The sequence below is a fragment of the Balaenoptera ricei genome, chromosome 2 (genome assembly GCF_028023285.1).
Source record: "Balaenoptera ricei isolate mBalRic1 chromosome 2, mBalRic1.hap2, whole genome shotgun sequence".
NCBI lineage: Eukaryota > Metazoa > Chordata > Mammalia > Artiodactyla > Balaenopteridae > Balaenoptera > Balaenoptera ricei.
In genome coordinates, this window is record NC_082640.1 from 113475717 (window position 1) to 113488212 (window position 12496).

The 12496-nt window shown below is 40.3% G+C and overlaps 1 protein-coding gene and 1 long non-coding RNA gene across 3 annotated transcripts in view; one reads left to right on the forward strand and one right to left on the reverse strand.

Annotated features, from left to right (window-relative positions):
* Positions 1-12496, reverse strand: part of LOC132359576 (uncharacterized) — a 100321-nt gene that overhangs the window by 40023 nt on the left and 47802 nt on the right. The window lies entirely within an intron of this gene.
* On the forward strand, positions 6676-7692 carry LOC132360826 (olfactory receptor 6E1-like). Its single transcript, XM_059915906.1, is given in 1 exon segment — positions 6676-7692. A coding segment is annotated over 1 exon segment (975 nt). The 5' UTR covers positions 6676-6717.

Consider the following 12496-nt stretch of genomic DNA (forward strand, 5'->3'; position numbering starts at 1 on the left):
TATTCTTCCAGTTAGTTTTATTTTTATCTTTATTTTATATTGGAGTATAGCTGATTTACAATGTTGTATTAGTTTCAGGTGTACAGCAAAGTGATTCAGTTATACATATACAAGTATCTATTCTTTTTCAAATTCTTTTCCCATTTAGGTTCCAGTCAGTTTCAACACATTGGCTTTAAGGAACCCAGGTAGAGCTCTTCAGTAAATAGTCAGATAGATGGTTCTGGAGTTCGAGAGAGATACCTGGGCTCATGAAAAATCAACTCAATACCAAAAAATCAAATAAGCCCATTTAAATATGGGCAAAGAAACTGGGTAGACGTTTTTCCAAAGAAGACATGCAAATGACCAACAGGTACATGAAAATATACTCAACATCACTAATCATCAGGGAAATGCAAATCAAAACCACAGTGAGATGGCACCTCATACCTCACACCTGTTAAGATGGCTATTATTTTTAAAAAAAGAAAGAAAGAACAAGCGTTGGTAAGGATGTCAAGAAAAGGGAACCGTTGGAAGTTCCCTGGTGGTCCAGTGGAATATCCCTGGTGGTCCAGTGGTTAAGACTCCATACTCCTAATGCAGGGCACCCGGGTTTGATCCCTGGTCAGGGAACTAGATCCCACATGCTGCAACTAAGAGTCTGCTTGCCACAACTAAAAAAAATCCCGCATGCCGCAATGAAGATTCTGCACGTGGCAACGGAGATCCCATGTGCCGCAACTAAGCCCCAGCGCAGCCAAATAAATAAATGAATATTTTTTTTAAAAAGGGAACACTTGTACACTGTTGTTAGGAATGGAAATTGGTACAGCCATTATGAAAAACAGTATGGAGGTTTCTTTAAAAATTAAAATAGAACTACCACATGATCCAGCCATCCCACTTCTGAGTAAATATCCAAAGGACACAAACAAAAAAATTTTTTTAACTGTTAGGACGTCCTTGTGGTCCTCAAAGCCCTTTACTGGATGGTTCTTTCCAGAGAGGGAGCCACACACTGACAGGGCTGTGGGCAGGCATTGCTTCCAGCTCCCCACACCTCGGGGGAACAAACTGTGGGCAAGACACTGACTGCCATGGTCCGTGATCACTTCTCCAGGGACGCATAGCTGAGCAGCTTCTCTATCAAGTCCAGTGGGCTAGCAGCATGCAGCGGCAGTAGTAGCCCTTAAGGCCCAGTGCATCCAGGGTGTCCCCCTATTTCAAAGAAATATCGGCAATCTGTGTTTTTTGCAGCATTACCCACAATAGCTAAGGAAACAACTTAAGTGTCTGTCACCAGATGAATGGATAAAGAAGATATGGTTTATATATATAAAATGTAAAAAAATTAATAAGCAGAAATCTCAGTTAAATAGAATTGAGAGACCAGAAGGGGGAGTTCTCACGCCCTGAGATGATAGCAAAGCCCAACAGGAAGAAGAGAGACTCCTTTTCTTTCCTGGCAAGGACTCAGCCAACGAAAAGTCATGGACGCTTTGTTTACTATAGCCCTCCCAACTTCCTTTTCCTCTCTATAAAAGCATTTTCCTTCCCTTGTAGTGCAGGGATTTTCACATGGCTCACCATGGTTGCAACCCCGAGTTGCTGATCCCAAATAAACCCATCTTTGCTGGAAAAATATCTGACAGTCTATTTATCTCAGGTAAACAATACAATGGAATGTTATTAAATCATAAAAAAAGAAGGAAATCTTGCCATTTGCAACAACATGGATGAAACTGGAGGGCATTATGCTCAGTGAAATAAGCCAGACAGAGAAACACAAATACTGTATGGCATCACCTATATGTGGAATCTAAACAAACAAACAAATAAAAAGTCCAACTCATAGAAACAGAGAGAATGGTAGTTTCCAGGGCCTGGGAGGGTGGAAGAAATGGGTAGGTATTGGTCAAGGGTACAAACTCCTAACTATAAGATGAATAAGTTCTGGGAACCTAATGTACAGCACGGTGTTCATAGCTAGTAACATGGTATTTTATACTTGAAGTTTGCTAAGAGAGTAAATCTTAAGCATTCTCACCAAACATGCATACACAAAAATGGTAACTATGTGAGGTGATGTGTTAGTTAACTTCATTGTAGTGATCATTTCACGATGTACACAATCATCACACTGTACACTTTAAATATATACCATTTTATTTGTCAATTATATCTCAATAAAGCTGGGGAAAAATATAATCCTAACCTTTTCATTTCCTTCCCTTATTTCCCTTTCCCCTAGGACCCCATCTTCTATCATCTCCTAGCCCCAGTGAGGTAGGGACCAGGGTAGGATTAACCAAGGTTCTATATTACTTGTGATGGTTCCTTACATCCCTGTAATAATTGGACTGCCTAATATTAGACAGGAGTCCCAATTTCATAGGAATAATTAGATTTATTACTTTAACTAAAATTAACTGTTATTCTTGATCTGAACAAACAAGTGAAACTTTTGTTTGCAAAGCTGTAGTAAGTAACAGCCAAGAGAGTTGGGAAGAAGCTGAGTGAGGCTCGTTATACTAATTCTCCAGGGATCACAAGCACCATAAAACTTAGGAGAAGAGTAGATCCCTGAAGAAAACCAAGCTGCAATCCAAATCCCTCAGCCCTTATGTCACCTGCACAAAGAGATGTGTTTATTCCAGGAGTAGCTCATTCACTGTCTTACAGTGCCCCATTGTCCGCAGAAGAAATATCATCTCGCAGAAACTTGCCCAACGTGAGAATGTAATAAAAGTCTTTATCAGTTGAAATCACCCCCATTAGTTTAAAAGGAGGATGAAGGAAGATTCCACTAAATGATAACTGAACTCTTCCAAGGCTTCTCCCAGGATGAGCTTGAGGAATGTGGAAAATTTCAAAACATTCTGGGCTCATCAGATCCTGTGAGCTGAATGATGACAAAGTCCAAGGAAACCATTCTCCCATCCAGGAAAGGCCAGCTGACCATTCAGGATACTATGGAAAGGAACAGTTATTCTTAAAGAATAAGATCTGCATTTAGAGCCCATAGACAATATCGCAAGCTCAAGAAATACCCATGTGAACCAGGTATCTTCTGGAATCCTGTGAGTAGTGTATTTGGAATGGCCTGACTGGGACTTCCCCAGAGGGCTGCTAGACACCTAACCCTGGGCCTCAGGGGTAATCTCCACCATGGCACTGCAGAGGATGGCAGAGCAGCAATGGCTTCCCCAAACCGTCCACTTCCTGGCACTTGTCTTCGATAATTTTTATAAGATGTGGCACATCGAGCACACACACTGGGTCTCATTTGTAACTTCAGCCCCACCGTCCAGGTCAATGCTAGGCAAGTCAACGTTTATCCAGGCAGAACCATTAAGTTACTCACATTGAGGAGATCTGCCTGTCCCACCTTGTGCTCTGTGTAACTGTCCCCTTGGAAAACCCAAAGCTCTGGAGAGCATCAAGTTTGGGTGAAACTCTTAATGCTTTTCCTTAGAAGGAGAAGATCTCACCCACCTTCTAAGTGTGCTAGAACTATCCAGAAGGCAAGACGAACCTCCAGGGCATCCACAGAGACTTTCCCACTGGCCACTGCATGACTGACCCTTAAAACAATGAATGGGGCTTCCCTGGTGGCACAGTGGCTAAGAATCTGCCTGCCAATGCAGGGGACGCAGGTTCGAGCCCTGGTCCGGGAAGATCCCACATGCCGCGGAGCAACTAAGCCCGTGCGCCACAACTACCGAGCCTGCGCTCTAGAGCCCGCGAGCCACAACTACCGAAGCCCATGCACCACAACTACTGAAGCCCACACGTCTAGAGCCCGTGCTCCGCAACAAGAGAAGCCACCGCAATGAGAAGCCCGCACACCACAAAGAAGGGTAGCCCCCACTCGCCGCAACTAGAGAAAGCCTGCGCGCAGCAGCGAAGACCCAATGCAGCCAAAAATAAATAAATTAAATAAATTAATTAAAAAAAAAAAAACAAAAAAACAATGAATGGTGTGAGTGGATGGTGCAGCCATGCCCAGGCTCTCAGGCTGCCAGGCAAGTCTCCCCTTTCACTCACCAAGCCTGAAGGATAAAAGGAGAAATACCTGAATTCATGAAGTGGACCCCTTCCCTTTGTATCTGGAAGCCCCTCCCCCTGGCTGTTGACCTCCCATTTGATACAGGAAAAAAACAGAAGTTTATCAGCAGCCCTGTCTATGAGCTATATCCTTAGACTAATCACAATGTCTTTTCATGGTTTATCTGCGCTAAGCTCATGATTCAGTATGAACCCAGAGCTTTCTCCTTGCCTTCCACTCCCATCGAACTCTTCCTCATCTTAGTCTCTATTCCCACTTCTCTTCCAATGTGTCCCACCAGGACTTCGCCTAAATGATACTCATTCTATTAGCTCCTGATGATGTGTCTGGGTATCACATTCATGTTGTGTCCTGCTTCTGTCCTGGAAAGAGCTGGGTAAGTTTCTTGGCTGCCTGGGCTCACCTTTGAACCAAATGATTGGGCTACAGAGAACTCTTTTTCAAGTCGCTGAGTATCTAAGCAATATTGAGCCTCAAAATAACCCCTGGGGAATAGCCCTTAGTTACATCCTCAGAGGCTGATCAACTATTTTGTGTTCTTTAGTAACTGTCAACAAATGTTATATACAATAGTAGTTTGTGGAATAACTTTGAATAGTGCAGCCTGTGCTGAAGAGAAGGTAAAACCATAAAAAAAGAGAAAGTTTATACAGTTTACCATTTCATCTTCTCTACTAATATCCCCTAGCATCTCCTTCATCCCAGGTACCTAAACTGGGTCCCAATCTTATTCTCCAGTGACTGGTAAATGATTCTTGCTACAGTTCTGCCTGATCATTAAGGGAATAGTTGATAATGCTTAAGGAAGGAAACTTCCAGGGATGCGGACATTTAAAAAGAGATCTTTTTTAGGGTTTGGGGTTTTTTGTTGTTGTTCTTGTTGGGTTTGTTTGTTTGTTTGTTTGGGTTGTTTTTTTAGAATAAATTTATTTATTTATTTTTGTCTGTTTTGGGTCTTCGTTGCTGCACGTGGGCTTTCTCTAGTTGCGGCGAGAGGGGGATACCTTTCGTTGCGGTGCGTGGGCTTCTCATTGCGGTGGCTTCTCTTATTGCAGAGCACCGGCTCTAGGCGTGCGGGCTTCAATAGTTGTGGCTCGTGGGCTCTAGAGGGCAGGCTCAGTAGTTGTGGTGCACGGGCTTAGTTGCTGCGCAGCATGTGGGATCTCCCCGGACCAGGGGTCGAACCTGTGTCTCCTGCACTGGCAGGTGGATCCTTAACCACTGCGCCACCAGGGAAGTCCTGTTTGGGTTTTTTTGGGGGGGCACGGGGGGGGTTGTTTTGGTTTTGTTTTGCTGCTGGAAGCACTCTAGCAGACCCAAACAGACCTCTGTCCCTTTACTAGCTCAAACTCCAGACTGTCTCAAAGATGGAGAGTTTCCCCTTAGAGAATCTTTGTGGGGAGACATCTCCACGTTCTAATGAGGAAAAGCAAACCCTCTTCAGATGGGTCATTTTAACGTACTACTTGACATATTACTCTGCAAGGCTACTGTCCTCTAGGAAGTACTACATAAGCAACATGTCCTCAACCTATTCTGTGTCAGACAACACCAAATCCATCTCACAGACATCTGAGGTGTTATTCACTCATTGAGTAAATGTTTACTAAAGCTGATTATTTCAAGAAAGTTGTTCTAAGAGCTATATAAAATGCAAAGATTAATAAAGACATCTTTGAGCAACAATGAAAAACAACCATAAAATACAATAAAAGTTGAGTGATATATAATAAAACTATGAGAGATACAGAGACTCAGGCATTCAAAAGAGAAGGCTTCATGGAAATGACAGCACTTATTGAGGAGAGACTTAAAGGATAAATAGGATTTGAAAAGGCTGATGATTCCAAGTTGAAAGAATGCCATGTGCTAAAACATAGGTGCATAAAATAGATAAAGAATAAAAAAATCACAAAGGGTTTATTGTATCTTGAGCCCACAGGAGGATGTAATCAAAAGAGACTGTGGATATATCATATGAGGATGGATCATTAAGAATCTTAAATACCAAACTCCCACTAAGGAATTTTTATTTGTGCATACATTACTTGTATTTTTCTCTTTTTGATTGGTAAGAGTTGTACTTTTCTCTCATAGATTTCCTCTTGTCTTTTTATTAATCCAAATACTAGTGAAAGGCATCAAATTTTCAGGTAATATTGAATTAGCAATAGAGTGTCTATGCATTCTCAATCAGTTTACCTGAGGAAATGGATCTGTGTAGTGAATGGCTAAGTTAAGCAAAAAGGTTACCAGTCTCAAATATGAACTACTTATGGAGGAAGACCCTTATTAGAATAAAGATAAAAATGAAAGGTAGTGAAAGCAGGGTATAATGTTAGAGGCAAAGTAATTGTTGAGGAATCAGAAATAAAATTTTGGTTAACAAAAGTAAGCAAGAATAATTTTTGGTTTGGGGCCTTACTTAGGCCCCCCTGCAACACCACTCTCGCCTCTAACACAGAGACATAACAGGGACCATACATGAGACAGATAGCCCCAAGGGAGCTCTGTAAAACAAAAATAAAGGAATCCTTCAACTCAAAATGCAACACTCACCACTTTTTCCTATCAATTCCAAACATCCTCAGATCCCCAGAACATCACGACTCCTGGTGCAGCACACCTCTGATGGGCCATCCCCCACAGAGGTCAGAGGAGCCATGGGGAACCACACCACTGTCACCGAGTTTGTCCTCCTGGGGCTCTCAGGTGCCTGTGAGCTGCAGATGCTCATCTTCCTGGGGCTCCTCCTGACCTACCTCCTCACTCTACTGGGAAACCTCCTCGTGGTCCTCACCCTCATGGACAGGCGCCTCCACACCCCCATGTACTACTTCCTCTGCAACTCTGCCATCCTGGAGATCTGGTTCACCTCGGTCATATTCCCCAAGATGCTGTCCAACATCCTGACAAGATACAGGACCATCTCCCTGGCAGGTTGCTTTCTTCAGTTTTTCCTCTATTTCTTCCTGGGAACCACAGAATTCTACCTACTGGCAGTGATGTCCTTTGACAGGTATGTGGCCATATGTGAACCCTTGCTTTATGTCACCATCATGAGCAAAAGGGTCTGTGTCCAGCTAGTTCTTTGTTCATGGATGACAGGATTCCTTATCATCATCGTTCCAAGTTTCATTATATTTCAGCAGCCATTCTGTGGCCCCAATATCACTAATCATTTCTTCTGTGACAACTTTCCACTCCTGGAACTCATATGTGCGGACACAAGTCTGATTGAGCTTCTGGGTTTTATTTTGGCCAACTTCAGCTTACTGGGCACTCTGTCTGTGAAGGCCATCTGCTATGGCCACATCCTCCATACCATCCTCCACAACCCCTCAGCCAAGGAGAGGCAGAAAGCCTTCTCAACCTGCTCCTCCCACATCACTGTTGTCTCTCTCTTCTATGGCAGCTGCATCTTCATGTATGTCCAGTCAGGCAAGGGTAGCTAGGGCGAGGACAGGAACAAGGTGGTGGCCTTGCTCAATACCATGGTGACTCCGATGCTCAACCCCTTCATCTACACCCTGAGGAACAAACAGGTGAAGCAGGTGTTTAGGGAGCAGGTGAACAAGCTCTTCTTACAAAGATGTACTGGACCTGAGAGGAGGGGAGGAAGTTACCTCCTTGCTTGAACCTCTGCAAATGCAGCTTCTGTCCTGATCTCCATGAACTATTCCCTCCTAGACAGTTTTCAGCATGTCCTCTAATCTACAGTGGTTTCTCACATGCATCATTATTGGCTCACGCAGTCTTCTCAGAGTACAGAAAGCTCAGCGTACCACAGCTACGTCTGGTATGTCTTAATGTTTCTGACCCTAGCCTATATCTGAGTTTCTTAATCTTGCCTCATTTTTAAGTTATAATTATAAACTTAGCATACCTTCTTCACTAGAATATTTCAAAATTGATAAAAAATATTCTCAGTAAGAATATATTCATGATAGGCTTCAGAAATATTATATATACAGAAAAATTAATGAGGTAGAATTGCCAAGAAATGTTGAACAAAGAAAGGATCAGGTATTAAAACACTAGCTTAAGAACAAACAAATACAACAGTGGAATTGGATACTCTAGAAAGATAATGCAGAGTAGACATAAAGATCTAATAGATGATTAAGGTAGACTTTCTAATCAGTAAAGAAGGTCAAGTCAATAAATGATGCCAAGACTACTGGCTAACCACATTAGAAGACTTCCTTTAAAAAAGCTTGGGGTCTAGTACGTAGTTGGTTATTTGGGTGGGGGAAAGGTTAGAGCAGAATATCAATTTGAATGTGATACATGCCTTAAATATTTATTTGAAATTAAAACCTAGAAACACATATGTACTCACTAGTCTATAAATATCCTTTTCTTTGAGAATGAATACAATGACTGTTGTAGTCTTTCTTGTTTAAACCACATTCATAATATGAAATTTCAAGATTGGTTTCAGCAGCACAAAAATTGTAAAGATGCTTAAGAAACTATCTGTGAGCAGAATTCCAGAATTTTCGCTTTTTGTTTGTCTTTTTCCAGTCTTCACATTCCTTGCCCACACCTCAGTCAACAATTTTTTTTTTCAATAGTCAATTTTTTTTCAATGGATTCCAATATGGAATCTATTGAAAGGAACTGACTTCATTTCCATAGAACTAGCTTTGTTTTTATACTCGTATTTCATTGGCTTATCTTTATTTAGTTAAAATGTCAGTACAGGAACAAGTCCAACTATTACATCAAGGTTTAGAAACAAACAACTGATTCTTGGTACAAGCCAACTGGTAGGAACAATAATATGCACGGGTACAGCAGAAGCCTACTAGCTGCAAAGGTAGTAGCTGCAAGGCATGTTGTGGACATCAACGAGTTTTAGAAGCAGTATAGCACAAAGACTGAGAAGAGCTACTAGAAACCTAGGTTCAGATCTCAGCTACCTATTAGCCATTTGATCTTGAGTAAGCAATATTTCTTAGTATCTCAGATATACATGGAGATAATAATAGTATCTATCGCATAGAAACCTTATAAATATCAATGTATTAGTATATGTTAGAATGCTTAGCACAGGGCTTGGTACAAAGTTAAGAACCATGTTAAGTGTCAGGTACTATATTTTACTGAAGGAATAAGCTGAATAAATGAAGGTAAATGAAGAGATTACCTAGGACCTTGAAGAAAAAGTTGTTAGAGCCTCACCTCATCTCTTAAACTGAAATAAATTCAGGATGAATTAAGTAGATAGATATAAACCACGAAAAAGAAAATTTAGGTAAAAATTATTTTATTAAAGACATGTAGGGAGCTTTTTTGATGGAAGAAATATAAAAATAAGTTTACAAATTTGGCTATGTAAAAGTTTTAGACTTCCTTATATTAGGAAAAAAACCATAAATGCTGTAATGGCCATATGTACTTTCTATCTGCCTGCATCCATTTCCCATTCTTAAAGTAGTAGGTCCCTGATCTTTCTCAGTAAGGCCCTTCCCCCTCTCAGTTCATGTAGCTGGGGTGGTGGTGACTTCATCCCTAACCAGTCAGAGCATGACCATGGTTATTGTCTCAGGAATGGCCATATCACTAAAATCAGGCCAGTGAAACCAAACAAGTCTCAATTCTGAGATACTTGTGGGAACTGGTGGAAGAGTCTCTCTGCTGGACTTGAGGTTGGGAGAAAGTAGGGGAAAAAGGAGAGAAGACACAAATTACCAATAAGGGGAATAAGAAAGTGGACACTACTATGAATTCTATAGGCATTAAAAAGTAATACTGGAACATTATGAACAACTTATGTTAATGTTTTTGACAACTTAGATGAAATGGATAAATTTCTTGAAAGACACAAGCTACCAAAGCTTACCCAAAATAAAATAGATAACTCTAGCAGTCCTATATCTTTTAAAGAAATTGCATTTGTAGTTAAAAACTTCCACAAAAAGAAAAGTGCAGGCCCAGATTTCCTCATGGTTAACTCTACTAATTACTTTAAAAAGAGATAATACCAATGCTATAAAACTCTCAGAAAACAGAAGAGGAAGAAACACTTCCCAAATTAACCTATGAAGCCAGCATTATCCTGACCAAAATCAGACAAACATATTAACAAGAAAGAAGTTACAAATATTCCTCAGAACATAGATTTTAAAATTCTTAAAAAAACTTTAGCAAACTATTTCCAACAACATAGCAAAAAGGTAATACATCCTTGACCAAGTGGAGGTTATCCCACAATTACAAGATTGGTTCAACAACCAAAAGTCAATCATATGTAATTCACTATACTAACAGATAAAGGAGAAAAACCATATGATCATCTCAATAGATGCAGAAAAAGCATTTAACAAAAGTCAACCCCCATTCATGATTAAAAAAAGAAAACTGGATAGCAAACTAAGATAGAAGAGATATCTTAGCAAACTAAGATAGAAGAGAATTTCCTCTAGCTGATAAAGGATACTTATGAAAAACCTACAGTAAAGTACTAAATGGTGAAAGACTGAATACTTTCCCCTAAGATTAGGAACAAGAACTTTACAACTTCTACTCAACATTGTACTATAGGATCCCAGCCAATGCAATAGGTAAGAGGAAGAAATAAAAGGCATGCAGACTTATCATGAAAGGATGCTGAATTTTGTCAACTGCTTTTTCCTGCATCTATTGAGATGGTCATGTGATTTTTAAAATTATTTATTTATTTATTTATTTATTTATTTATTTGGCTGCGCTGGGTCTTAGTTGCGGCACGTGGGATCTTCATTGCAGTGTGCAGGATTTTCGTTGCGGCATGCAGGATCTTTAGTTGCGGCACGTGGGATCTAGTTCCCTGACCAGGGATCGAACCCCGGCCCCCTGCATTGGGAGCGCAGAGTCTTAACTGTTGGACCACCAGGGAAGTCCCGATCATTTGATTTTTATCCTTCATTTTGTTAATGTGGTGTATCACATTTCTTGATTTGTGGATGTTGAACCATCTTGCATCCATGGAATAAATTCACTTGATCATGGTGTATGATCCTTTTACTGTACTGTTAAATGCAGTTTGCTAAAACTTTTTTTTTTTTTTAAGTTAGGTAGATTCTTTTTTTTTTTTAATAAATTTATTTATTTATTTATTTTTTTGGCTGTGTTGGGTCTTTGTTTCTGTGCGAGGGCTTTCTCCAGTTGCGGCAAACGAGGGCCACTCTTCATCACGGTGCATGGGCCTCTCACTGTCGCGGCCTCTCCTGTTGCGGAGCACAGGCTCCAGACGCACAGGCTCAGTAGTTGTGGCTCACGGGCTTAGTTGCTCCGTGGCATGTGGGATCTTCCCAGACCAGGGCTCGAACCCGTGTGCCCTGCATTGGCAGGCAGATTCTCAACCACTGCGCCACCAGGGAAGCCCCTGCTAAACTTTTTTGAAGATTTTTGCATGTGTGTTCATCAGGGATATTAGGTATAACTTTTTTTCTTGTAGTGTCCTTGTCTGGCTTTGGTATCAGGGTCATACTAGCCTTACAAAATGAGTTTGGCAGTATTTTCCCCTCTTTACTTTTTTGCAAGAGTTTAAGAAGGACTGGTATTAATTCTTCTTTATGTCTGGTAGAATTTACCAGTGAAGCCATCTAGTCCTGGATTTTCTTTCTTTTTTCCTTTTTTTTCTGGGGGGGTTGATTACTGATTCAATCTCCTTACTAGTAATTGGTCTGTTCAGCTGATATAAAGGGAACCTACCTCTGCATAATAAGGGCCATATATGACAAACCCACAGCTAACATTTTACTCAACGGTGAAAGCTTTTCCTCTAAGATTAGGAACAAGGCAAGGATGCCCACTCTTTCCACTTTTATAGTACTCTTTCAACATAGTACTGAAAATCCTAGCCAGAGAAATTAGGCAAGAAAAAGAAATAAAAAGACTCCAAATTGCAAAGGAAGAAGTAAGGTTGTCTTTATTTGCTGATGACATATTATATATAGAAAACCCTAAAGACTCCTCTAAAAAACTGTTAGAACTAATAAACGAATTCAGTAAAGTTGCACAATGCAAAATCACCACACAAAAATGGGTTGCATTTCTATACACTAATAACAAACTATCAGAAAGAGAAATTGAGACAACAATCCTATTTACAATAGTATCAAAAATAATAAAATACTTAGGAATATATTTTACCAGGGAGGTAAAAGATCTGTACATTGAAAACTATAAGACATTAATGAAAGAAATTGAAGGGGACACAAATACATGGAAAGATATCCTGTGTTCATGGATTAGAAGAATTAATATTGTTAAAATGTCCATACTACCCAAAGCAATCTACAAATTTAATGCAATCCTTATCAAAACAATCCTAAAATTTGTATGGACCCACAAAAGACCCTGAATAGCCACAGCAATCTTGAGAAAGAACAACAAAGCTGGAGACATCACATTTCCTGATTTCAAACTATATTACAAAGCTATAGTAATCAA